Here is a 25,515-nt window from a genome sequence, read left to right as displayed (position 1 = left end):
TCTGTAAGTCCAGATGATGCCCCCTCCCCCACTGATGTTTAGCAACCTGTTATTGTTTGCAAAAGAAAAGGCGCCACCAAGTGGTTTGTTCTCACAGTCCCTTTTCCTTCCCGATTTTCATGCTATGTGGGGACACACCTGCAAAGCCCAGTACCATAGGAAGTACCCACATCCCGGTGAGTCCCACCTCCTCTACTATATGCCTGGTGGGTATAATATTCATGCCAGCTTTTCTGATAGTGCTTGCTGTGGCTTTGGACTGCTGTGTGATGCAAGACACAGAAACAGAGCATGAGAGCTTCCCCTCTTGGATTTCCCTCCCCTGCCCCGTCATAAAGTTGTTAAAGGGACAGGAGCACCACCCTTCTACAGGGAACTAGGTAGCAACCAAGATTGAGTTTTGTAGGTTTTGTCACTCATTGATAGACTGCGAGTTCGATCATCCCTTATTCAGTGAGCCCAGCCCGTCTTCCTTTCTCCCGCCCCATGTGCTTTCTTCTACCCAGAAAGTAGGGTCTATTCTGAGGCAATGATAATGAAAATCTTCTTTGGAGGCCCTGCTCTGAGTGCTCCTGCCAAATGAGGTAAGGTGGGTGGCTATTAGAGAGAAGGCCTTTTCAGTGGTTTATGGAATAGCCTTCCCAGTGAGGTTTGCCTGGCTTCATCACTTTGTTCTTTTAGACACCAGATAAAGATCTTTTTGTTCACTCGAAACTTTTAAATTTTGATTTTTAAAATGGACTTAACTTTTTAAAAATTATTTTGTAGTGTGTGTGTTTCATGTGTTATGTGTTTTTACTTGATGTTTTGATGCTGTGTTGTGAGCTGCCCAGAGAACAATTTGTTATGGGCTGGCTAATAAAGTTTATTATTATTAATGGCAGCCTCCTTCTCCCCTTCAGAGTGAGGCGAGGGGGCAATGCCACTGGTGGTGTCATGCAGGCTGCCGGGGAGCGGCAAGAGCCAGCGCGCTGAAGAACTGAGGGCAGCACTGGGCACTGAGGCAGGTGGAGAACAGTGGGTCTTCATGGTAGCAGAAGCAGAACCGGTGGGGGGAGGCGGGGGTGGTGGCAGCGCTGTCTTGCAGACAGAGCCTGAGTGGCTTTTGAGCCAGGGGGATGTGGTGGTTGTTGATACAGGCCACGAGCAGAAGAGCTTCCGCTATGAGCTCTGTTGCCTCAGCAAGCATGCAGGGACTCCTCATTGCCTGATGCTGTGCCTTGGAGGAGCTGCTCATCTAGACCAGCCATCTCTGGAAGTGTTGGACTCATGCAACCGCTGGGACTGGCCTCTTTTTGTGGAACCTGAGGACCTGGCTGAGTCACTGCCTCTGCCTGAGATTTGCGCTGCCATCTTTGAGCGCCGCCTGCCTCCCCCCAACCAGTCCACTTACTCCCAGCCCCTCCAAGCTGCCAACTTCCTGCACCAACTCAACTGACTCCCCCAGGATGTTCTGGCTGCTCAGAGGAATGGGGTCCAGTCTGGGCAGTTCGTCCCAGTGGATGGGCTAGGCCAAGAGCCTCAGGGATTGCAGCTGAACAGACCCGTCAGCCTGGCTGAGCTAAATCGGCTCTGCAGGCAGTTTCTCAGCTGTGCCAAAATGCATCCAGGGGAAGGCAAGCAGAATCTGCCCCAGCTGAGAAGCATGTTCCTTCAGTACCTGAGCCACAACCTGCAGTGTATGGCTGGAGCCTTCGACTTGAAAATGAAAGCCCTGGGACTGGGCATGTTCTTCGTGGCCTACTTTTGCTTACTTTACAATGGCAAGCACTTTGGCTGGTGGGGAGCTGGTGATTTTTTAACGATCTCACTCCAGTGTATGGACAAATATAGTCTTTGTGGTTGCATCCCTGAGTAGGCAGATATAGATCTGTTAGGGAATGCTCTCAAATAGTCATTCTGTTTAATGTCTGTTTGAAATAGGATGCCTAATAGAAGGAAAGAAACTTCTGTGTTGTGCAAAGAGTGAAGATGCATGAAATAGAACGTGCTCTACAATGCCAGCTACATCAATATGAGCTTTACTGCTTGAGTGTCCAGAGGACAAGAGCTTCTTTGATCAGCAAATGGACACATCTGTTTGAACAACATGTTCCAGAACTGAGTCGCAGTCATTTATCACTCTATTGGGGCAGGGAGGGAGGTGCCAGTTAATGCATATTTTCACCGGATATACCTTGCTAAATGAAGTGTGCATTTTTCCTTTGTCAGTTTTTCTTCCTCACTGACTTAAAGCCATTTAAACAAACTTTTGCTTCCCCGTCTCTCCCCCCAATGTTTGTAAAGTGAGTACTAAATTTTCCACAACCAATGAGCAATCAAAGGAGCTCAAATGCATGAAGCTGTTATAATTAGTTTGCTAATGTTTTATTTTCTCAGAACCAGTCTGTTTGTATATATCAAAACAGATTGCTGGTCATCATCACCTAACTTCACTCTTCCTGGACCTATGAATCTAATTCTCTGTGTGTGTTCTCAGGAGTTGGCCCCAAAAGGATGTCATTGGCCTTTGTGTGGTTGGTTTTTGTTTCCTAGATATAGCTGGGGTGGTGGAAGGAAATCCTAAGAGATCTTAGGATTGAGACCATAGTAGTAAGGTTTCTTTATTTGTGGTTTCCATACTCACAGTTGTAGGCAAGAACAGAACCCCTATGGATAAAGAGGACCTCCTGCATAAAATTTAACATTATCAGCAAGTTGTGTTTTTTTGGCTGCAAGCTGGTATACAAGAGGAAAAGTGGTTGACTTGAGAAGTTCCAGGTGTAGGCAGGGTGCTGTTTCCACAGTCTCTGTTACGGTGTGTAGGTTATTAGGTAGAGAAGATCAAATTTCATTGCAATGAGCGGGATCACTACATGGTACAATGCAGGTTATTTTTCTCTTATCGCCTTGGGATTGTTTTAATGAAAGGCGGTATATAAATTTAACAATAAATACAGTAAATAAATAAAATACTGTGATGCACACTAACTTGAGCTAGTGCAAACTGTAGGGCTTACTTCCAAGTAAAAATGCATAGAATATAAGGTCACTTATTAGTTCTGAAAGAGGAAAAAGACATAATCTGGAAATCTGAATTTGAATCACCTTTTTATGTATAAACTTGATTTTGGAATTGTTCCTGAAGTGTACATTGATGGTGTGTATTCCTTTCTCTATTTAAGTGGGTTACCTCTCATGATAATCATTCACAAATCATGGTGTGGTGCTTGCAAAGGTAAGTAGATTAATTTTCCTGGATAGCACGTCAGAATTCTTAATTATGTGGATAGATAACATTTTTAACATCATTCAGCTTTATACACCCATGTAGCTTGCAGATATTGGTTTCCTAAGTAAATTTGTAAGACTATTCTTATTGTATGTTTGTGGGAGAGAGGTAGAAAACACAGCTGTGGCTGAATGCCAATTTAAAAGTAACCGAAGATGGGTAAGAATTCTGAACCTCAGATGGCCATTTGAGATGTTAGTGGATTTTGGCATTTGATTCAGAAACTCAGTGGATTCTGTACTGAGAAACTAGTTCACCTGAACACTGTCCAGAGTCCTGTTCTGCTCTCTTTTAGATGCTACCTTGTGGCTCCCACAACTGAGCATAGGGCGATCACTTAGAGAATTGCTATATGTTTATCTAAAATAAAGTCTTGTGGCAGCTTAAAGACTAACTAAACTAACTAAAGACTAATAATGGGATGAAATTCAAGAGATACTAGCTGGGCTGGGCACAAAGCATCTACACCTCTAGTTTGTTGCCTGTTACTACAGGGCCCCCTCTGCTGTCGCTGTTTTGTCACCTGCCCGCTTGTTGCCGCCTCCTTCCACCCACCCGTTGCCGCCTCCTTCCCCCTGCCTGCCTGTCCATCCCTGCCGCCCATCTGTCCCCACAAACTCTTGCAAGAGCTGCCACACATAGAATTAGCCACGGGTATGTCTTAGAGAAATATATATAAAGAAGATAGTCTGTGAAGGATACATAAATGTGATGACTTACAACAGCAGTGGGTCTGGAATAATGTAGTGCAGGACGACAAACCGAGAAGAGAAGATGACAAGATAGCACTGGTTGTCACCTACAGTTTTCAGCTAAAATCATTCCAGTGTATCATCTTAGATCATTACACTTCTCTCCCAAAAACCTTGGATGATGGGTCTCTCCTTGCTTCCTAGCCGCATCTTAAACAGCTGTTCACCAACAACTGACCACAAAACAGAGACAGAAACACAGAAACCAAATAAACCCGCATGCTAATCCTGCTTCCATAGCTAGTTACACAACACTATGACAAGACCTAATAATGTCACCCATGCTATTAGAGAATAATTAAGCTGATCATCCTCCAAAAGCATATATGTTATCACCAGCCAACAAATAGGCCAGTCTTTACAAAAAAAGACAAGTTCAGAAACTAATGGGAGAACATTGTGGTCTCCTGTGGACATTGTTGTTGATCTGAAAGTCACCATTCTGCAACAAAGAAACTTCAAGGGGAGACACCAGCATGAAACTGCTGAATCAGAATGTATCATGAGGTTTAGTTCTAATCTTTCATACTTGAATTGGATATAGCTTTCTGACACATTATAGGTGCTAACATTAGTTATTTTGTTATTGCCAATTGCTGCTGCTGTAAGTTCACACTGGGCTTTTTTATATATTTCAGCTTCATAGCCTATACTTGCATTTCATGGCTGTTTAAGATAACTAATGCAGATCTCTTTTTTTTTTCTTGTTTATACATGCCAAGCTTCATGCACCTGATGAAGTGGACTATTGTCCATGGAAGCTTATGTTACAATAAATAAATTTTGTCTTTAAGGTGCCACAACACTCTTTATTGTGTTTTGTCTGCAACAGACCAATATAGCTACCCTTCTGGCATATCTCTGTCTCTGACAAAAGACTGTACTGCATATTTCTATGGCGGAACAGCCCTCTGTTCCTCCTAACGTTTTTACCGCTGCCACCAAGTAGACTTTTGGAATGGCTGGGTCCACTACAACAGCCCTTCACCTTTATCAGTAATTACAAAAATAAACAAGCAAAAAACCTCAGTAGTGTAGAAAGGCTTATAGGTGGGAGTGGAGACAAATCAACAAGCTGCTTCTTCTTTTTTAATAACAAGGATGTTTACTTTTAGAAGAAAATGGTTCAATTCAAACATTGCTTTTGCAATACAAATTCAAAACAATAACTCTAGCAGGTCAGGAGAAAATAAAACAATAACAGAGCAGAGGTCAGGGGAAAATAAAAACTGGAAAAGCAGAATCACCATCTGGCTCTATACTGGTCCCTACTCAGAGTCCTCTGTGCTTTCTTTTCAGCTTCTGGCTTCTTGTAATTACAGCACAGGTCAGGGGCTCAATCCAGCCTGGCCCTTCCTTTTCTTTTAGTGATTTCAGCTTGGCTTCTCTTCTTGCTGGCTGCTCACTCTCTTCTTTCCTGGACTCCCTCTAGCAGACTTCCTGACTCTCTTCCTTCTTCTGCAACCACCAGCTCTTGACTTGCTCCTACAGACGGTCTTGACTTCTCAGTCCTCCCTCTCTCCAAAACACTCTCAATATACAGGTGAAACTCGGAAAATTAGAATATCGTGCAAAAGTCCATTAATTTCAGTAATGCAAATTAAAAGGTGAAACTGATATATGAGACAGACGCATTACATGCAAAGCAAGATAAGTCAAGCCTTAATTTGTTATAATTGTGATGATCATGGCGTACAGCTCATGAAAACCCCAAATCCACAATCCCAGAAAATTAGAATATTACATGGAACCAAGAAGACAAGGATTGGAGAATAGAACAATATTGGACCTCCGAAAAGTATACAGTGTACTGTGCTTGATTGGCCAGCAAACTCACCTGACCTGACCCCATAGAGAATCTATGGGGCATTGCCAAGAGAAGGATGAGAGACATGAGACCAAACAATGCAGAAGAGCTGAAGGCCGCTAATGAAGCATCCTGGTCTTCCATAACACCTCATCAGTGCCACAGGCTGATAGCATCCATGCCACGCCGCATTGAGGCAGTAATTGCTGCAAAAGGGGCCCAAACCAAGTACTGAATACATATGCATGCTTATACTTTTCAGAGGTCTGATATTGTTCTATTCTCCAATCCTTGTCTTCTTGGTTCCATGTAATATTCTAATTTTCTGGGATTGTGGATTTGGGGTTTTCATGAGCTGTACGCCATGATCATCACAATTATAACAAATTAAGGCTTGACTTATCTTGCTTTGCATGTAATGCGTCTGTCTCATATATCAGTTTCACCTTTTAATTTGCATTACTGAAATTAATGGACTTTTGCACGATATTCTAATTTTCCGAGTTTCACCTGTATATAAATTTTTGCCTACAATTTTCCCCCCTTCCCTGTACCACAAAACAAGCAGAAGGTTGCTGGTTCAAATCCCTGCTGGTATGTTTCCCAGACTATGGGAAACACCTATATTGGGCAGCAGCAATATAAGAAGATGCTGAAAGGCATCTTTTCATACTGATGGGAGGAGGCAATGGTAAACCCCTCCTGTATTCTACCAAAGAAAACCACAGGGCTCTGTGGGCGCCAGGAGTCGAAATCTACTTGACGGCACACTTTACTTTATAAAACTGCTGAAAAACAGATTTGAACTTTTGTCCCTGCCAACCTCCTCCATGCACAGGGATTTGCAACCACAGAATCTTATTTACAATAATGCAGTTTTGGGAATATAATACAATTTATAATTCATTCATAATACGAGGGCTATTTACAAAAAGAAGTATGGGAATATTAACAATACAGGGGCTTATTTACAGAAACCCAAGAGGTCTAGGCCTCATTCCTCCACAATCTCAAAAGAACTCCAGAGATACGTCAAACACTTTTTTTTCTCAGAAGATTGAAACATAGCAATTCTATTCCTTTGGACTCTCTCATCAGAGATTGCTTGCAAAGGATACCAGCGTATCTTTTTTTGTTTTAAGTCGTCATTAAACAAGATGGCTGTCAGAATCTTGCTCTTACTGCTTTAAAAAAAAAAGTAAAAGGAGACCATATAAAAAAACTTTAAAAGAGCCTTTAAGACACTTTTTTTTAAAGCCAGGCTCTTAGTAATCTTTGATTGTTTTAAATTGTTTTAACAGTCTTATTTGTGTTTGTTTTTTGTGAACCACCCAGAGCCTTTGAAGTCAGGCAGTGTATAAATAAAATAAATAAATATTCATTTTGTTTACATTTAAATGCTAACTTGTTATTTCTGAAACAGGCAAAATTATCTTTCCCAGTAACTATATAGTGATGGAACTTTCTTTTAATTCTTTGTAACAGGTTCAAATATAAGGTTTCTCTTTTCAAATAGCATTGATGGGTTGCACTGGCAGAATTGTTCAGCACTTGAATCCATAGGGCTTGTCTGAAGGTCTTTAGAGAGAGAACCTAACCTAGAGCTCTAACCTTCTGACAGATTTTAAAAAACCTTTTTTTCGAATCTGTGACCACTGTGGGTACATGTTTAGATGGCACACAGTAGCCCTCTCTGTACTACAGTTTAAAAACAACTACTGCATTTATAATAGTATGTATTAATTGTTGCTCATTAAAAACACCTTAGTTTTGATTCAGCTAAAGTTACTCATGCTTTTGAAATCTATGGGACAAGTTCATTACAACTGATACATGCCCCATGGATTTCAGCGGGTTTTAAGCATAGTTGGCTTTTGTTTGATCAAGGCCATTGTGTTTAGAATAATGTATGTGGAAATTTAGTGTTTCTTTTCTTTCGTGCCTAATTTAATTTCCTGTCTACAATTGTCTTAGCGTTAAAGCCAAAGTTTGCTGAATCTAAGGAAATCTCAGAGCTTGCCCATAATTTTGTGATGGTCAACCTTGAGGTAAGTTTCAGTTACTGAAATGGAATAGTTTTCCATTTTCTTCCTTTAAATGATCTCTTTAACATTATTTTTAATGTAGCTATAGAAAACATAGATTTGAAACACTGATTGTATTTTTGGAAAAAAGCAAACTCCTGTTCATTGATCTTGTTGTTTTGCACTACACACTTTTGAAAATGTTGAATGAACTATTATTGTCATAAAGTAATGCCCTGCTGTTTTCCGAAAGGAACATTGTTAAGTATAAATAATTGCAGCAATGTTTTCTTCCTTTTAAAGGTATTCTTTCTTTCTAAAACCACAACCACTTAATTGATTTTATTATGAAGTCATGTAGTTTGAATTGAGATACGGTAATTATGAAGATGGATTGTATATCCAAGGAATATTAACTCTTCTTTTATCTGCAGGATGAAGAGGAACCCAAGGATGAAGCTTTGAGCCCTGATGGTGGCTACATTCCCAGAATCCTTTTCATGGGTAAAGCATAACAACAATAGTTATTGCCTTTTGAAGGAGAAAGTTGTTATATGGATGTTTTAATTGTCCTTTGTTTCACAGATCCCAGTGGAAAAGTCCACCCAGAGATCATAAATGAGAGAGGAAATCCCAGCTACAAGTATTTTTATACCAGTGCTGAACAAGGTTTGTGTGGATTTGGTTGTGTGGGTTTGGATCAGATGGCCAAAGCGAAGGCAGCTTTTTCACATTTTATATTTCATTTTAGGTTAACAAGGAAGCTGCCTTATGTAGACAGTCAGATCATTGATCCATCAAGCTCAGTGTTGTCTGTTCAGAATGGCAGCAGCTTTTGGAGATAGGAGTCGTATCCCAGCCCTACCTAGAAATGCCAGGAATTGAACTTGGAACCTTCTGCATGCAAAGCAAATGCTCTACCACTAAGCTATGATCTCTCATTAATGTACAGAACAATGTTATACTAATCTCTTTTTTTTAAGGCTAGCGTCCAGAGCAGCATTATTGGAAGCAATTTACAAGGGCACATCTTCCCTCCTCAGGCTCTCAAGCCTCCCAAAAAGCTGTTTGCAAGGGCCAAGGGACCCTTGATAACAACAGTGGCTGTAGCATGGGTCACTGCAGGGGTGGGTGGGAATGGAGACCCTGGAAATCCATCAGTGACATGATGCCTCTCCCTGGTTTCCAGGTTCTCCTCTCCCTTCAGGCTCCTGTCCCACAACCCATACTGTTGCCAAGGGTCCCTTGACTTTTAGGAATGACCTTTTGGAAGGCTGCAGGAGGGGGCAATGTTGGAAATGGCTTCCACGGAGTGTCATGCTAGCACTCCTCTGGATTCTAGCCAGGGAGTGTACAAAAGGTGAAGCCAGAGCTTGCAGCTTTATAGCTCACCTTACTAAAGGTGAGATTTTTCTTTAAAAAGAAAAAGAAAACCTCGAAACTTTAGGTCTAGTTATTGCATATGTCTCTCTAGCCCACTTCTGATGTTATAAAAACTGTGTAGACACTGTACTCCCACCATCCCCGAGGGCACTCTGAATCCACACTCCCCCATTGATGCCCTCAGAAGCTCCACCCCTGCTGTCCTTGGTTACAGCATTTGTCTGCAGAAGCAAACACTGTACTTGCCAGGTTCTTCCCATTATGTGAACTGCTAGGGCACCCCAGCGTTCCAATTCCAGGAAGAATCTGTCCCATGGACCGCAGAGTGGCGGTGGCTTCTAAGTGCATCGGCATGTAGGCAAGTATTCTGAGTGTGCTCTTGGGGATGCTGTATGCAAATATATCACCTCCAGTTCATATATTGTCTGAAGAGGGCTTCTGTTTTCTGCTGTTCCTGGAATCTAAAGAGTTGCACACATAGGCTTCCAGGGGCATACAAAACTTCTTAATCTTCCCTTCCTACAGACTCCCATTGTCTCTAGCCCCTTACTCCAAAAGCTGCCCCGAGGGCCGGGGAAACTTTCAGTGCCATCCAGTATAGCATGAGGTAGGGGTTTGCACAAACTGAGCCACAACGAACCAGGCCAGTTCACTGGTTTGATCGCTAACCAAACTGGCCTCCAGGAGAGGCGGTTCAGTCTGAAATCGAACCTGGCCGAGCCCAGTCCGTTGCGGGGGCTATGCTTATAAAGAGGAATCCTGCCTTTAAAAGGCTTCTAAGGGCAGCTGTGGGGGAGGCACAAGAGGGGACCTTTAAAAGGAGATGCTTACTGATCCTGCGGCAGTACAGTCCCAGCCTCCACAGATGCATGGAGGCCAGAATTGTGAAGCTGCCAGAGGATCGGTAAGCACCTAGTTTTAAAGGTGCCCTCTCACCACCTCCCCGGCTACCCTTAGAAGCCTTTTAAAGGCAGGATTCCCCTTGGTTTGTAAAGGAGATTCCTCACCGGATTCCCCTGTACAAGCATAGCCCATCAGACTGGTTCAATCGAATGGACCAGACTGCTGGTCGGTTCAACTGAACCGGTTTGCAGACCGGTGGTTTGGTTTGAATTCAGCCCAAATTTGAACCAGACCACAAAAATCTGCCTGTTGCACACCCCTAGCATGAGGGAAGTGAATGTCAGGAAAGTGCTTTTATGTGTGGAAAAGTGCCCTGGGCTCTTTGGATTTCAATCTGTGTGTATATATGCACATCTCTTGCATGTTAGCAAAAGGGGCAGGAAAAGACTTAATTTGTCACTTCATGTTGCATCAATAAGCTCTGTGGGATGCTCATCACAGATGCAATTAGACTGAACTGGCCCTTCAAGATACAATGCCTTATCAAGATTCACTCCCCTCTTGTGCTCACCCAAACATGAAAAGAGTAGATTCGTTCTACTCAGAATTTTGCAAAGTGCATCAAAGAAGAGCAGGCTTGCTGACCTTGATCTTATACTGTCTACTCTTTGTGGGGGTGGATGGGTGGGCAAGTCTTGATCTTAACAAATGGGAGCAATGAAAGGGAAAATGTGTGAAGACTGCATTGCTACAGATCTCTTGAACTATTATGGATACATTGTGTATCAATCTATAAGGCTTTCTATCTATATTCTATAAGGTTTTCCCACAAAACAATGAAATCAATACTTTGTTGCTGCTTTGTTCTGTCATATGATCTGAACTAACCAAATGTCTCTTATTCTTAACACTACAGTCATAGAAGGAATGAAAGAGGCGCAAGAAAAGCTGACAGGTGATGCTTTCAAGAAAAAACATCTTGGAGATGAGTTATAATACACTGGAGATCTTTTTATATGGGTTCAGAATTTATTATACATGACTCCTTATCCTCCCTAAACGTATACTGGATGAAGAACTGTAGCTGTACCAGAAGACCTTTTTCCTATTGATAACTTGTTCGATCAAATGCTATCTGATTTTTCACATAGTGAAATCAAAGTATTGTCATCTTGTTTACACTGAAATACCTATTTATAGCATAAATAAAGCTTAAAATATTTGCATTATTTAATGAATTAATACTTCAATTCTGACCACATTAAAATCTATTTTAGTGGAGTATGTGTGATCTTTTAAATTACATTTCTATATTGGAAAATGGCTGGTGTGTGGTTTGTAATACACTTCTATGTGCATTAGAATCACACACATGAGCCAAATGTACTAAGTTGCCATGAACATTATATCAAGTAGACTTGTTTTCCTGCCTGATCAAGGAGTAGCATGAAGAGTATTGAATCTACCAATGTGTTTCTTTCTTATAAATGTCTGTTCCTTTGGTTGCACTAGACAGAAATATCATTTTTCCTTTGTGCAGTCTTCTTTCAAGCCTTTTTATGCAAATGAGAGACTGTATTGCATTATTTTGTGTGAAAATTTCCTCTTATCTGCTGAATGTTCTTGGTAGATGCCTTATTTCATCACATTGTACTGTATTTTTGTACCAAGATAAACAATAAAATTGATCTTAATTTTTTAAAATTTCCCCTCATTTAATTTTGAGAGAAGAGTAACCTTCCCCCTCTTTTCTTATTAAGGGTTGAGTGTAGACTTGGCAACTTTTTGCGAAAGTTGTGGAGTTACTATTTAATGTGTCTTCCCCCTGCCCCCGCCTAAAAAGTTTGTACATATGGATAAACATATGAAGCTGCTTTTATACAGAATCAGGTCATTGGTCCACCTTAAGTCAGTATTGTGTACATTGGATGGTAGTGGTTCTCCACGGTTTCAGAAAGGAATATTTCTCAGCTTTACCTAGAGATGCTAAAGATTGAACCTAGGACTTCCTGCATTCAAAATATGTACTCTGTCACTGAACTATGACCCTCCCTATATCTGTAGTTTAAAAAAAAACAGTATCATGCATTCAGGAGTTCAGCATCCCAACTAATATTTAAGTAGGTGATCTTTGTAGCGATCCAGTATCCTTTACAACATGGGTTATGTGCAAGGATTTTCAAGCTCCCCAAGACTCTGTAGCTCTGCCCTTTGCGTGTCTGTCAAACGCACTCAGTAGCTTTGATAGAGTACCCTTTTACTCAGTTCCTTCTTCACTTCCCCGTGTATGTGCCCGCACATGTGCTTCTCTCAGGATTTGCTCCTCAGTCATGCTTGGTTCCTGAAAGGAAAAGATTCACTTTTGACTGTGGTTCACTTTATCTCTACTCTGCCTTACAATTTGGATTAGTTTTTTTGGTATTTGTACTGAGGAATGCTTTTGAAAAGTTTAAAAAGTGTTTTGTTCTGCAGGACGCTTCCTCATCTGACAAACATGAGCTCTGTCTACTTTGTCTTTGAGAAGTCCTTGTCTGAGCCTGCAAGATTTGCTTATCTTTTTCAAAATAAATCAAAAAGAAGCAGAGAATTATGTTTAAAGGCTGCTTTCCACGAACAAGCATTATGTCCTATGACCCCGACACGGCTGACCCCATTACCATCTACACCATCCAACCATTGACAATCAAAGTCACATACTGTATCGGCAATTTCCCTGGCCATAACCTCAAAAGAGACTTTTTAAAAGCCTCACAATGACGCTAAGGATGGACATCAGACACAAGAGGCATAAATTAAGCCACTGGGAATTAAGTCCAAGGTCGCCTTCTCTCTGGTTGGTTCCAGGATCAACTGTTCTAGGGCACAGTCATTCAGTGTATCTAGAAATCTGACCTCTTTGTCATTACCTGATTGTGAATTTACCCATTCTATGTGTGGATAATTGAAGTCACCCATTATTACTGTCCTGCCTCTCCTTGACGCCTCCCTGATTTCCTCCTGCAACTCCCAGTCACTGTCAGTGTTTTGATCTGGAGGGCAATAGCACACCCCCAGTAGCACAATTCCTTTCAGGCCTTGGATTGTCACCCACAAGGTTTCTGTGGAGGACTCCGGTCCTCCTAGGTTTTTATCTTGTTAGATTCTATCCCTTCCTTGACATACAGTGCTACTCCATCTCCAAGGTGCCCCTCCCTGTCCTTTCTATAGAGTTTTTATCCAGCGAAAACAGTGTCTCACTGGTTCTCTCTGTTCCACCATCTTTCTGTTATGCCAACTATGTCTATTTCTGTGCTAGCAACCAAGCACTCCAGCTCACCCATCTTGGCTTGGAGGCTTCTGGCATTGGCATATAAGGACCTACAGGTGAAACTCAGAAAATTAGAATATCGTGCAAAAGTCCATTAATTTCAGTAATGCAAATTAAAAGGTGAAACTGATATATGAGACAGATGCATTACATGCAAAGCGAGATAAGTCAAGCCTTAATTTGTTATAATTGTGATGATCATGGCGTACAGCTCATGAAAACCCCAAATCCACCATCCCAGAAAATTAGAATATTACATGGAACCAAGAAGACAAGGATTGTAGAATAGAACAATATCGGACCTCTGAAAAGTATAAGCATGCATATGTATTCAGTACTTGGTTTGGGCCCCTTTTGCAGCTATTACTGCCTCAATGCGGCATGGCATGGATGCTATCAGCCTGTGGCACTGATGAGGTGTTATGGAAGACCAGGATGCTTCATTAGCGGCCTTCAGCTCTTCTGCATTGTTTGGTCTCATGTCTCTCATCCTTCTCTTGGCAATGCCCCATAGATTCTCTATGGGGTCAGGTCAGGCGAGTTTGCTGGCCAATCAAGCACAGTACACTGTATACTTTTCAGAGGTCCGATATTGTTCTATTCTCCAATCCTTGTCTTCTTGGTTCCATGTAATATTCTAATTTTCTGGGATTGTGGATTTGGGGTTTTCATGAGCTGTACGCCATGATCATCACAATTATAACAAATTAAGGCTTGACTTATCTTGCTTTGCATGTAATGCGTCTGTCTCACATATCAGTTTCACCTTTTAATTTGCATTACTGAAATTAATGGACTTTTGCACGATATTCTAATTTTCCGAGTTTCACCTGTATGCTATCTTTCTTTTGGCTCTTTGGTCTCTTTGACCAGCTAGCACAGCCTCCTGTCTGCTCTTTATGTGGTTCTGTTCTGTCCCCTTCTGTTTTAGCTGAATGTTTCACACCCTCACACCTTACAGGATGGCATTTGCCGAACTGGATACTGCCCAGCTCAAGTTGGCTATTCCCCAGGCTTCATTTTAAAAGCTGCTCTGCAATCCTTTTGATTTTAAGTGCCAGCAGTCTGGTTCCATCTTGGTTCAAGTGCAGCCCCTCCCTTTTGTACAAGCTGTGCTTGCCGCAAAATGTATCCCAGTGCCTAACAAGTCTAAACCCCTTCTGGCACCAACTTCTCATCCATGCATTGAAACCCCTCAGCTCTGCCTGTCTCACTGTACCTGTGCGTGGACAAGGTAGCATTTCTGAGAATGCTACCTTGAGGGTCCTGGACTTCAATATGCTACCTATCAGCCTAAATTTGGCTTCCAGGCCCTCCCAACTACATTTCCCCACATCATTGGTGCTGACATGCACCACGACAGCTGTCTCCTCCCCAGCACTGCCTAACAGCCTATCTAGATGCTGCATGATGTCCGCAACCTTCACACCAGGCAGGCAAGTCACTCTGTGGTCAACATGCGGGTCACAAACCCATCTCAATATACTTCTAATGATTGAATTGCCCACTACAAGGAGGCCCCCACCCCCCAGAGGAGTATCCCCTGTGTGAGAGGATACGGGCTCATCGTCCACGGAAGGGGTGCCTTCTAAGGGAGCATTTCCTTCTTCCTCAGACTGATGTCCTCCTTCCCCGAGACCTTCATTCTCTCTGACAGCAGAAGAGCAATCAGCCTTGGAGTGGGATGCCTCTAGCCTGTCCACATGCCCCTCTCTGAGCTTCTCTAGATCCGCCACCTTGGTCTCGAGGGAACGAACTTGTTCCCTAAGAGTCAGGCTCTCCTTGCACTGAGCACACACTCATGACTTCTGCCCATGGAGCAAATAGTCTTACATACGACACTCTGTGCCCCCTCTCCTGCTGGCTTTCTATCTTCATAACTGGTTTTGTTGGCTGTTCACAGTATTTGGAGATAGTTTATTATTTATTTATTTATTTATTTAGCACATTTTTATACCACCCTAACCCAAGGTCTCAGGGCGGTTCACAACAACAGGGTGGTTCACAATTAGCAAGTTAGGTCTTAGCTGTACTGGTGCTGTTTAAATGTTCAAACTTCCTCTATTAAGAATATGAAGGAGGGAGTAGTACTTACCTTCTCCTCCCACTGGGCTCCTTGTGATCAAGCAGACTTATTTCAGGCTCCCCTGCACACTTCCCACAAAACTCCAATGCCCTGTTCACTATGCTCTCTGGCCTTCACCCTTGTATTCAAGACCAGCAGACAAACTGACTGTGCCCAGGACAGTCCTCCCACAAGCTGAGGCAGGCACTCACCTGGAGTGGATCCCCTGCTCAGGCTACTCTTCAATCAAAGACACAAACACTTCTCCCCAGCCAGAAAACAAACCCTAGAAAATCTCCAGTCTTAACAGACTTAGTTTCTCCACCCCCCCCCCTTGTTTTCTTGGTGGTTGATTGATTGCTTGATGTCTTAGGAGAGCAATACAAGCTTGTTGTTTCCTCTTGCTCCCAGACTAGCAGGCAACTCTAGGAGATTGCTTCTGGAATGTGTTCTTAAGCAAAACTTTTTCAGTGATAAAATTATCTAAATATGTTCATTGCAATAAACATAGTCTTAAGACTATTCGCTTCCCTGAGTACATACAATTATTTCATCCCACCCCCCTTCCAAACTGGAATTTAACATGTTACATCCAAACTCCAATATTTCAAATATAGCCATCGACATAAACCAAAAATTACACCATGAAGAACTAGACAAGAATAATTAAGCATATGACAGTAAATACAGAAGTTGACATCTCTTCGCTATACATACTGATGAAACCAGTAACGGCTACAGGGCCCGACTGGGGGCACTGAGAGGGCAGTGGAATGTATATGGGGTGGGCGCTGGGTTTTGAGCAGAATGGGTACTTAAGGGTGGGAGTCGGGTGTGGCGCACCGGGAATATGCCCTGTTGCCCTGTGGGCCAGTCCGTAGCTGTTACAACAACAGACTAGAGGCCCACTCATACTACTCCCCCTGCCTCCCATTACCGGTTAAGGATCATAGCTCAGTGGAAGAGCATCAGCATTGCACGCAGGAGGTTCCAGGTTCAATCTAGCTGAGAAAGTCTCCTGAAAGGAACCATGGAGATGCTGCTGCAAGTCATTGTAGACAATACTGAGCTATATGGACAACTTATATAACACAACTTCCCATGTGACCTTCCTGTCTATGTAACATACAGCATTTATCTCTTTAAAATATTTCTACCCACTCCTCCAGCACACTGCTGCTCACACAGCGGCTTACAATAAGCACTGAGACAGAAATGTATGGATACCCTGTTTCTGTGTGCTACCCCTGTACAAAGTATATACATGGCCATTTCGATTCCCACAACAGTTGCAGCTCTTTAATCAGTCACTGCTATGACTGGAGAATCAGGGCGCGAGAACAACAGCAAAAACCCGTGGACAAAGAAAATGATAAATATAAACTGGAATTTTATATTTATATATATATATATATAGAGAGAGAGAGAGAGAGAATAGATAACCAGCTATCAGCACACATAACAACAAGTGAACACATCTGTAACACATATATAAGCATACATTAACATAATACCATATGAAATTGCAACATGCAAATGAAAAATACAAAAACAATATGTGCAGATGCCTAAACGAAGTCCAAGATGTCTTCAAATATGGGAATGTAAAAAGTACATACAAAATGAATGACAAATTCTCAAATCCAGAACGAGGAGCCAATGTGCTCAGGAAGATGTTGCTAGTGCCTGTAGTTCAGCTCATGACTCCTTCATGAAGAAGGAGCAGGCAACATACTCTGAAGTGGCTGATGACAACTGATGATGGAAGACGAATGATGCCAGAAAAACAACCAGACAGCCACCCTGGGATAATGAGCTGTTTCGCCAAAAGGCTTCATCAGAGGAAATTTTCCATTAATAAAGACAAAAGTAGAAAAAACATTCTTGTGCAAACGAATTTAACCGGGCATGTTAAAGCCTCAAGGTTTGCCATGACTGGAAAATCAGGGCAACAAAACATAGAAAACTTATATAGGGCTGGTATATATGCCCCTTCCACTTATATATGCCCCTTCCACATAAACCTAGCCAGCAGCTTCACAACTTTCTGAGGCAATCCATGTGGAGGCAAATTATGTGTGAATTATTACATGAGAGCCCGGAAACAGATGAAAGCAATAGCATCTAGGGCAGCATCTACATGCAATGCTAAACCTGTCATTGCAAGATGAACTTAAGTGTCAAAGTGGTCTGGAAGCAGTGCTGTTGCCTTTACAAATTAGCAAGGGGAGGGCAGGCTGGGGTGGTGGGGTGGAGCCAGCCAGGAAATGTGGTGTGAAATGAAGGGAGAGAAGTGGCAATTGGCGCTCACAGTGACAAAAAAAAATTTGTATCTCACTTTTATTCTGAGGAGCCCAGAGTGGTGTACATGGTTATGTTTATCCTCACAACAATCCTGTGAGGTAGGTTAGGCTGAGAGATAAGTGACTGGCCCAGAGTCACCCAGTGAGTTTCATGGCTGAATGTGGATTTGAACTCAGGTCTCCCCAGTCCTAGTCCAGCACTCTAATCACTGCACCACACTGGCTGCTTTGGGGACTAATTGCTGTATGGGGGGCAATTTTCAGGATGAAATTTCACATAGGGGAAAGTGTTAACCCCCTCCTCACTATGCCACACACCTAGGCTGGATCAAGTGCCTGCACAGCTAATTTTTAAAGATATCATGTATATATCTATATATTTAAATATATCATTATATTTAAAGATATAATGTATATATCTATGTCTAGTCTGCACTAAGTCCAATTTGTGTCAACAGGTTTAATGAAACATGCAGTTTAGCCCTGTACTAATAAGATGTGTACATCTCTCATATCCCTTCATGGAAAGCTTAAGTATGTAGTACACCGCTCTGGGCTCCTTGGAGGAAGAGCGGGATATAAATGTAATAATAATAATAATAATAATAATAATAATAATAATAATAATAATAACAAATTAAAGTAAAGTAAAGTGTGCTGTCAAGTCAGTGTTGATTCCTGGCGCCCACAGAGCCCTGTGGTTTTATTTGGTAGTATACAGGAGGGGGTTACCATTGCCTCCTCCCACACAGTATGAGATGATGCCTTTCAGCATCTTCCTATATTACTGTTGTCTGATACAGGTGTTTTCCCCTAGTCTGGGAAACATACTAGTAGGATGCAGAAGAAACTGCAAAATTGGTGAAGAACAGAGAGACAACTAAAGAAGCAGGGGGATATACTGCACAGATGAGAGAGTTTATTCAGTGCTCCAAACTGAGATGTTAGTGTCTTGGATGAAATCATCAAGGAAGTCTAACAGACATTTTGAATTTCAGAAGAGGAAATTTATCCAAAATGAGGAGTATGGTGAAAAGAAAACTGAAAGGGAAAATCAGGAGAGTCACTTCGCTCCAGAATGCATTGAATTTACTCAAAACCACAATACTAGAAGCCTAGTTAGATTGTATAGCCAAAAGGAGGAAAGGTACCACTAAGTCCAGGAGGATGCCAGCATGGCTAACAGGTAAAGTCAAGGAAGCCATAAAAGGGAAGAAGACTTCCTTATGAAATTGGAAGGCCTGTCCAAATGAAGAGAATAGAAAGGAACATGAACTCTGGCAAAGGAAATGCAAGGTGACAATAAAGGAGGCAAAAAGAGAGTTTGAAGAACATTCAGCTAAAAGTATCAAGGGGAATAACAAAAACTTCTTTAAATACACCAGAAACAGGAAACCTGCCAGGGAGGCGGTTGGACCATTCGACAGTGAGAGAGTAAAAGGGATTATTAAGGAGGATATGGAGGTTGCAGAGAAGCTAAATGAGTTCCTGCCTGTAGGTTCCCAGTGGCTTCTGGTGGGCCACTGTGTGAAACAGGATGCTGGACTAGATGGGCCATGGGCCTGATCCAGCAGGGCTGTTCGTATGTTCTAAGAAGCTCTAACGTTGATCTGTACTGTAATTTAAAATAAGAGTGTATACTCTTTATTTGCCAACAGGTGGAGTAGCATACCTGCTTATAACTACTTTAAGCAAATTTGCAGTTTAGTTAATGGCATGTCCTGTGATTCCCCCAATATTTGGTAACTTGTCCACAGGATGCTGGTTTGCTTGTGAATTCTTTCAAACTGCAATGACAAAGAGCAAGACCAATAGAATAAACTCATATTAGTCATGTTAATTGCGTTTGACTGGCTTGTATTTTTATAGAACACTCTACTCCTTCCCTTTTTCAGAGACATATTTTTTTAAAATACTGAGGAGTAAGAATTAACTCCAGTGTTATTTTTAAATGAAGCCGCTCCTTCATATTTAGTGAAAATCTCCCATCTGCTTTTTAAAAGCACATTTAAAAGATATTACAAACTCTATAAATTTCTCCTAGGCATGTATTAACTGAAGTGGACAACGCAACATGTGAAGTTTGAAAAATCCATTAAACACATGCAAGCTTTTCAGCAACAGTGCGGGATCATGCTGCATTCTAAGCGGTTTTAAGTTGAGCAAAATCCACCTAAAAACGCTCAGCTACTGCCACAAATCCGAAATTCCCACAGACTACTTCTTTGACCCATCCTCTAGCTGAAAGTGGACAGTTCTGAAGGTGGGCGTTACAGGTACTAAAGGAAACATCCGCACTCTGGAGAAACATTAACTGTACTTTTTTTAATTCCCTGAAGTGACCACCCATTACTTTGTCAGGCAAAACCACGTTGGCTGGAATGAACACCTTCTTTTGGAAGCCTTAGTCTTTAGACCCAGCTGTGAGGAGGTTGGTTCTGGTTACAGTAGTCTGCTCTGCACATGCTCAAAGGCGTTCTGTTCCTTGATTATTATTTGGACTGTGTGTATGTGTAAAAAAAAAACCCCATAGTGTTGCGTACGTAGCGTCATGAAGGAAACTATGGTGAGATAGACACCTGTTGAGACAGAGGTGGAGCTGGAGAACAGGGGACGCTTTAAGAGAGAAGGATACTCTGAGCAGGAGGCAGGACCATAAGTAGTGCCATAGCGGGTGCGGTAAACGCCCTCCCAAATCAATAGATCGCCTGCCACCCGGGCCCGGCACCACCACATTCTTGAGCCTGTATAGTTATTTGAAGGAAACAGCCACTTTGCCTATACTCACAGTGCGTCTCTTAGTTATACCACCAGCCCATAAATATCTGAAGAGCTGTTCTCCATCATATGGCTCATTATGGTGAACCTCTATTTCTCTTTCACAAAATTTAACATGTGGTGGGGCAGAGCTCGTCCCGCAAAACGCCCATCTATGCTGTCCTCCCACTCTTTTCTGATGTCGCCCGCCCCGCACCGGAGAGGATTCAAGCAAGGGGCGCGTTGTCTGCGCTCGCTCTTCTCGCATCTCAGAGGCACAGCTCCTCCCGCCCCGTGCGAGAGGACAAGGGCGGGCCCTTCCTTGGTTTGCGGGAGCTCCGCCCCGGCCGGGGGCCGTCCTCTGTGCCGGGCGTGGAGGAGCTGCTGGATGTGTCGCTAAACTGGACAGACCCTCTTCTCCGCCCAGGTCCATGCAGCCGGGAGCCGTGTTCCGCTCGGCTGAATCCTAGCCGCTGCCTCCTCCTCGCTGATCTTGATTCGGTCCCTCGCCTTGTGCTCCAAGCGGCTCCATCACCTGCACCCCAGGTAAGAGCGCGTAAGGCAGGGAATGGGAACGATGTGGTCCCCACCCAACTTTCCCCGGCCAGCAGCAAGGCTCAAGATATCTGCACGTCTCATACTGCCATCTCTTCGCTGGATCCCAGCAGTCACTCCGTAGGCTAAGCATCCCTGAAGAACCAGAACAAACATTCCCTAGAATTAGGGGAACGGGAAGTAGGGACACGTTGCTCTCGTCCCGCGGTAAGAAAGAAAACGGACGATCTCTCAGAATTAAATGTGAACGAACACCACGGGTCAGCCCCAGAAAGTCTTTTCAGTGATAAACCCTTGGGAGTTATGCAGCAATAAGAGAGCTTCTGGGTATATGCAGAGTGTCTTTTCTGTAACACTGCGTAACCGTTGCCAGTCTCCCTTACCCCAGAGAACAGCTCTTTGTGGTTTAAAATGTGAGGCTTTGCTTATTGGGAATTATGCACTGGGAACAAGAAAGAAAGAAAGAAAGAAAGAAAAGCAAGCAAGCAAGCAAGCAAGCTGGCTGGAAACAGAGGGTGCCCCAGTTTCTTTCACTGTCTTTGTAGCCCACAACAATAAGTCCACTAATAGGTATAGTTGTAGTGGCACTGGAATGCCACTACAATATCAGACAGGGCTTCCCTTCTTTCGCCTTCATTTTTCTTTGCTCATAATTGACTATTTTGAGCAAAATGGGTCAGATTAGACAAAGACAATGTCAGCAAAACATGCTTGGCTGATGACTATTTTCATCCAAGGATGATGCTAGGAATCAGGGCTGACCTTAGGGCATGGTAAGCAGGGTGACTGCCCCAGGCCCCACTCTTTTATCCCCCATTAGAATTAACTGGAAGGGGACCCCTACGCTGGCTGATTTGCCCCAGGCCCCGCACTCCGCCGGGGCTATCTAAGGACAGCCCTGTTAGGAACAGCAGATTGCCTCCTAAATAATATAAATATAAAATAAATATAAAATAATATAAAGATAGGGAGAGGAGAGCTGGTCTTGTGGTAGCAAGCATGACTTGTCCCCTTAGCTAAGCAGGGTCCACCCTGGTTGCATTTGAGTGGGAGACTTGATGTGTGAGCACTGTCAGATCTTCCCCTCAGGGGATGGAGCCACTCTGGGAAGAGCAGAAGGTCCAAAGTTCCCTCCCTGGCTTCTCCAAGATAGGGCTGAGAGAGATTCCTGCCTGCAACCTTGGAGAAGCCACTGCCAGTCTGTGAAGACAATACTGGGCTAGATAGGCCAATGGTCTGACTCAGTATGTGGCAGCTTCCTATGTTCCTATGTTCAACTTCCTATGTTCCTCCTCCAGTATCATTTATTACCTTTGGATCACCTCAGTCACTGGAAAAACTGGAAGGTTTCCAGCAAACTGTCAAACATATTTGGTCATTTAACATGGATTTTTTTATTTATACAGCCAGACCATCAGTATGTTAATTAGCAATATATCCCTATGGTTTAGCACTGCTGATCAGATAGAGCTTTACAGTTCTCAAAGGAGGAACCATACATGTTTGTTTTCTCAAAATGAATTCATGAATCACCCCAATTTCATTTTTAAAGAATACATTATATGAAATCCCCGAGTAAATTTGTGTTCTAATATGAATGGGACCTTGTTTATTTTTCAAATAACCTCCCTACGGATTACATGTAGCATATTAGGCAGCAAATTACAATCTGTAGACTTTATAATACATAAATAATAAGGGTTTTATCTGTTGTGTGTGTGAGGAATGGCAAAAGCAAGAAATACTGTGGGTATGCTGAACAGTATTAATGCAAAACTAATATAAAGAGTAAAATGTGAGTTATCTTTCTACAGAAAATATATGTAGCAACATGGTGCATAGTAGGATTTTTTTATTTTTTTAAAAAATATTTAAAATGGATGGTTTGGAGCTAGAAAGACTGTTTTGTGGATTCGTGTTCAGAAACATAGGACATATCAACACAATTTCAGCTATCTGCTGATGATCAGCATTAAGTAATCAGAGGCTCAGTGGTAATAATGATTTAGCATACTTATTTGGATAAAATGGATATTTTATATTACAGTTATTCATTTTGAGCTGTAAAGTAATATCAATAAAGTAAAATACTTTATGTACTACGTATAAAGTAAAATACTTTATACCTTGATGTGTAGGATTCTGTTAATTTTGCACCGACATCTAGAGAAACAAAGTCTAGCCATAAAACCCAGATAAAACATTTAGAATAGATGATGATGATGATGATGATGATGATGATCAATGAGAAGAATTTGTTAATGTTAGATACTATATACCTAGTAAATCATGGCAGATAAAATTTGGATCTTTTTTGAAAATGGCAATGGGATAGCAATGAGATGGGAGGGAAGCATTGGATAGCAAAAGCATCAAGGGTACAGAAAAATGTGGAATTGGTAAATTATAAGGGATGGACATAACATTGACTTGGGGTGGTGCAACCATTGGATTCTGGAGCAACTTGGCCTCCTGTTGTAGACTTTGTAAATGACTATCCTCTGAAGAAAAATAATCAGTAGGAAATCTTCTGCAGTTGCCACATTTGTGAAAGAGTGAACTGAATTGCAAAATCAGAGATTGCTGATCACAGGGTACCAAGGTAGGAGAAACGGAGTAACATGGTATACTACTAAGTGAAACGCTGTTTGACTGGAAAGAAAGATAATTTGAAGGGGTCATGTTGTTTTTCATACACATTTTAAGCCTTACTTTATAAAGGTCAGTGGCTGATATCCAGACTAAATTACTCCTGAGTAGTCCTATTGAAATTAAGTAGTTCTTTAGAGTAACTCCTGATTTGTAATATTGAGTGGCTTAATCTGAATGTAACCAGTTCTTTCCTCAATACCCTCTAAACTGTAGCAAGCTTAGAAGCGGACATTATAATTAAATCTTTGTATCTGTCATTGAACTTGTTACCATACCTATTTGGTTTTAATAAATGCTGTGGCAACTCTGTATCAGTCCATCTCCCCACAAGGCACACATACAAAATCCTGAGTAGTGCCTAGCAAGTGTAAAGTGATGCATATTGGGCAAAAAAACCCAACTTCACATATACACTGATGGGGTCTGAGCTGTTGGTGACTGACCAGGAGCGAGATTTTGGGGTCATAGGAACATAGGAAACTGCCATATACTGAGTCAGACCATTGGTCTATCTAGCTCAGTATTGTCTTCACATACTGGCAGTGGCTTCTCCAAGGTTGCAGGCAGGAATCTCTCTCAGCCCTATCTTGGAGAAGCCGGGGAGGGAACTTGAAACCTTCTGCTCTTCCCAGAGTGGCTCCATCCCCTAAGGGGAATATCTTGCAGTGCTCACACATCAAGTCCCCCATTCATATGCAACCAGGGTAGACCCTGCTTAGCTATGGGGACAAGTCATGCTTGCTACCACAAGACCAGCTCTCCTCTCCATGGGTCATGGTGGACAGCTTGTTGAAAGTGTTGATTCAGTGCATGGCAGCTGCAGGGGCGTAGCAAGGTTGGAGTGGGCCCAGAGACAAGATTTTAAAATGCCCCCCCCCCAAAGTCCAGGGCCTCCGCACACCCCAGGCCCCCAAGGATTTAAGTCTGATATTCCAAAATAAGTATGCTGCCTGCAAATACATTTCACTGAATACACACACACACATCACAATATATAGTGATATACACTGAGTACTATACATTTGTATTACTTTTAATGCCTAGAACACACTAGAAAGATGAATTATTAAAATGGGCCCCTCGCTGCAGATTAGCAAAGGAGACTTTCAACCATGCAGGGTGAACCTATGTTTGTTTTCCCAGAATTCTGATCAAATTCAGTCAAGTTTGATTGCAGGAGGTTTTTCACAGGAGGCTTTTAAAGCCCTTTAAGACACATCTCCTCTGGAATGGAGGTGCTGCATTCACATGTTGGCCAGATTTACCCTGAAGTCCCTGCAAGTTATTGGGGAGCAGTTCACACACAAGAAAAATAAAACAAAAGCACCACACATGCTTCACAGTTCTCACTCAGACCTTCTGGGTTGCAAAACAACTTGAACATAAGTGCATTTATAAATGAATGAATGAATAAATAAAATTAATAAAATAGTGTTCCAGAAGTTTTTGCAATTTTCTGCCATGAAACAAGCCACTTATAGGACTTTTTAGATAGTTTTTTTTAAGTCAGCAAATTTTCCAAGCTGTTTCAAAATAAATATTCAGAGACTTCTCGGTCCCTCCCCCCCCCATCCAAGCCCTATGGCAAGCAGATCCCTATATAGGGGGGGGGGGGCGGGAAAGGTAACCACAAAAAGGAGTTCACACTCTACCTGGCAAATGCTGGTCTGGGTTAAGCAGGGCAGCAAGGGGTCTTCTGCTGCAGAGAACACTCTGGCTGCCTCCTCCTTCCTGGCTGGCTTGGGCCCTACTCGAGTTCAGGCTTCACTGCGGCCTACACGAGGCCTCCGTGGAAG

General features: G+C 42.4%; 2 protein-coding genes and 1 long non-coding RNA gene across 5 annotated transcripts in view; 2 read left to right on the top strand and 1 right to left on the bottom strand.

Moving 5' to 3' along the window:
• The window catches only part of TXNDC12 (thioredoxin domain containing 12), a 16,259-nt gene extending 4,475 nt beyond the window's left edge, over nt 1-11,784 (top strand). Inside the window, exons 3-7 of the mRNA XM_053249982.1 lie at nt 3,165-3,217; nt 7,805-7,878; nt 8,289-8,358; nt 8,440-8,523; nt 10,997-11,784. Of these exons, the coding sequence (XP_053105957.1) occupies nt 3,165-3,217; nt 7,805-7,878; nt 8,289-8,358; nt 8,440-8,523; nt 10,997-11,076 (361 nt within the window). The 3' untranslated portion in view covers nt 11,077-11,784. The remainder of the gene's footprint in view (nt 1-3,164; nt 3,218-7,804; nt 7,879-8,288; nt 8,359-8,439; nt 8,524-10,996) is intronic.
• On the bottom strand, nt 11,778-25,515 carry LOC128324873 (uncharacterized). The gene is made up of 3 exons (XR_008307139.1): nt 25,372-25,515; nt 19,428-19,542; nt 11,778-12,421 (listed from the first exon to the last, which is right to left on the bottom strand). It is a non-coding gene; the product is annotated as an uncharacterized LOC128324873 (long non-coding RNA).
• Nucleotides 20,772-25,515, top strand: part of RAB3B (RAB3B, member RAS oncogene family) — a 149,563-nt gene continuing 144,819 nt past the window's right edge. Inside the window, exon 1 of one of the 3 annotated variants that reach the window (XM_053249980.1) lies at nt 20,772-21,058. The gene's annotated coding sequence lies outside the window, so the exon portion shown is untranslated. The remainder of the gene's footprint in view (nt 21,059-25,515) is intronic. The other 2 variants (XM_053249981.1, XM_053249979.1) reach the window with 2 other exon arrangements.

The sequence above is a fragment of the Hemicordylus capensis genome, chromosome 4, assembly GCF_027244095.1.
Source record: "Hemicordylus capensis ecotype Gifberg chromosome 4, rHemCap1.1.pri, whole genome shotgun sequence".
Lineage (NCBI taxonomy): Eukaryota > Metazoa > Chordata > Lepidosauria > Squamata > Cordylidae > Hemicordylus > Hemicordylus capensis.
This window is presented reverse-complemented; position numbering and strand designations above follow the sequence as displayed.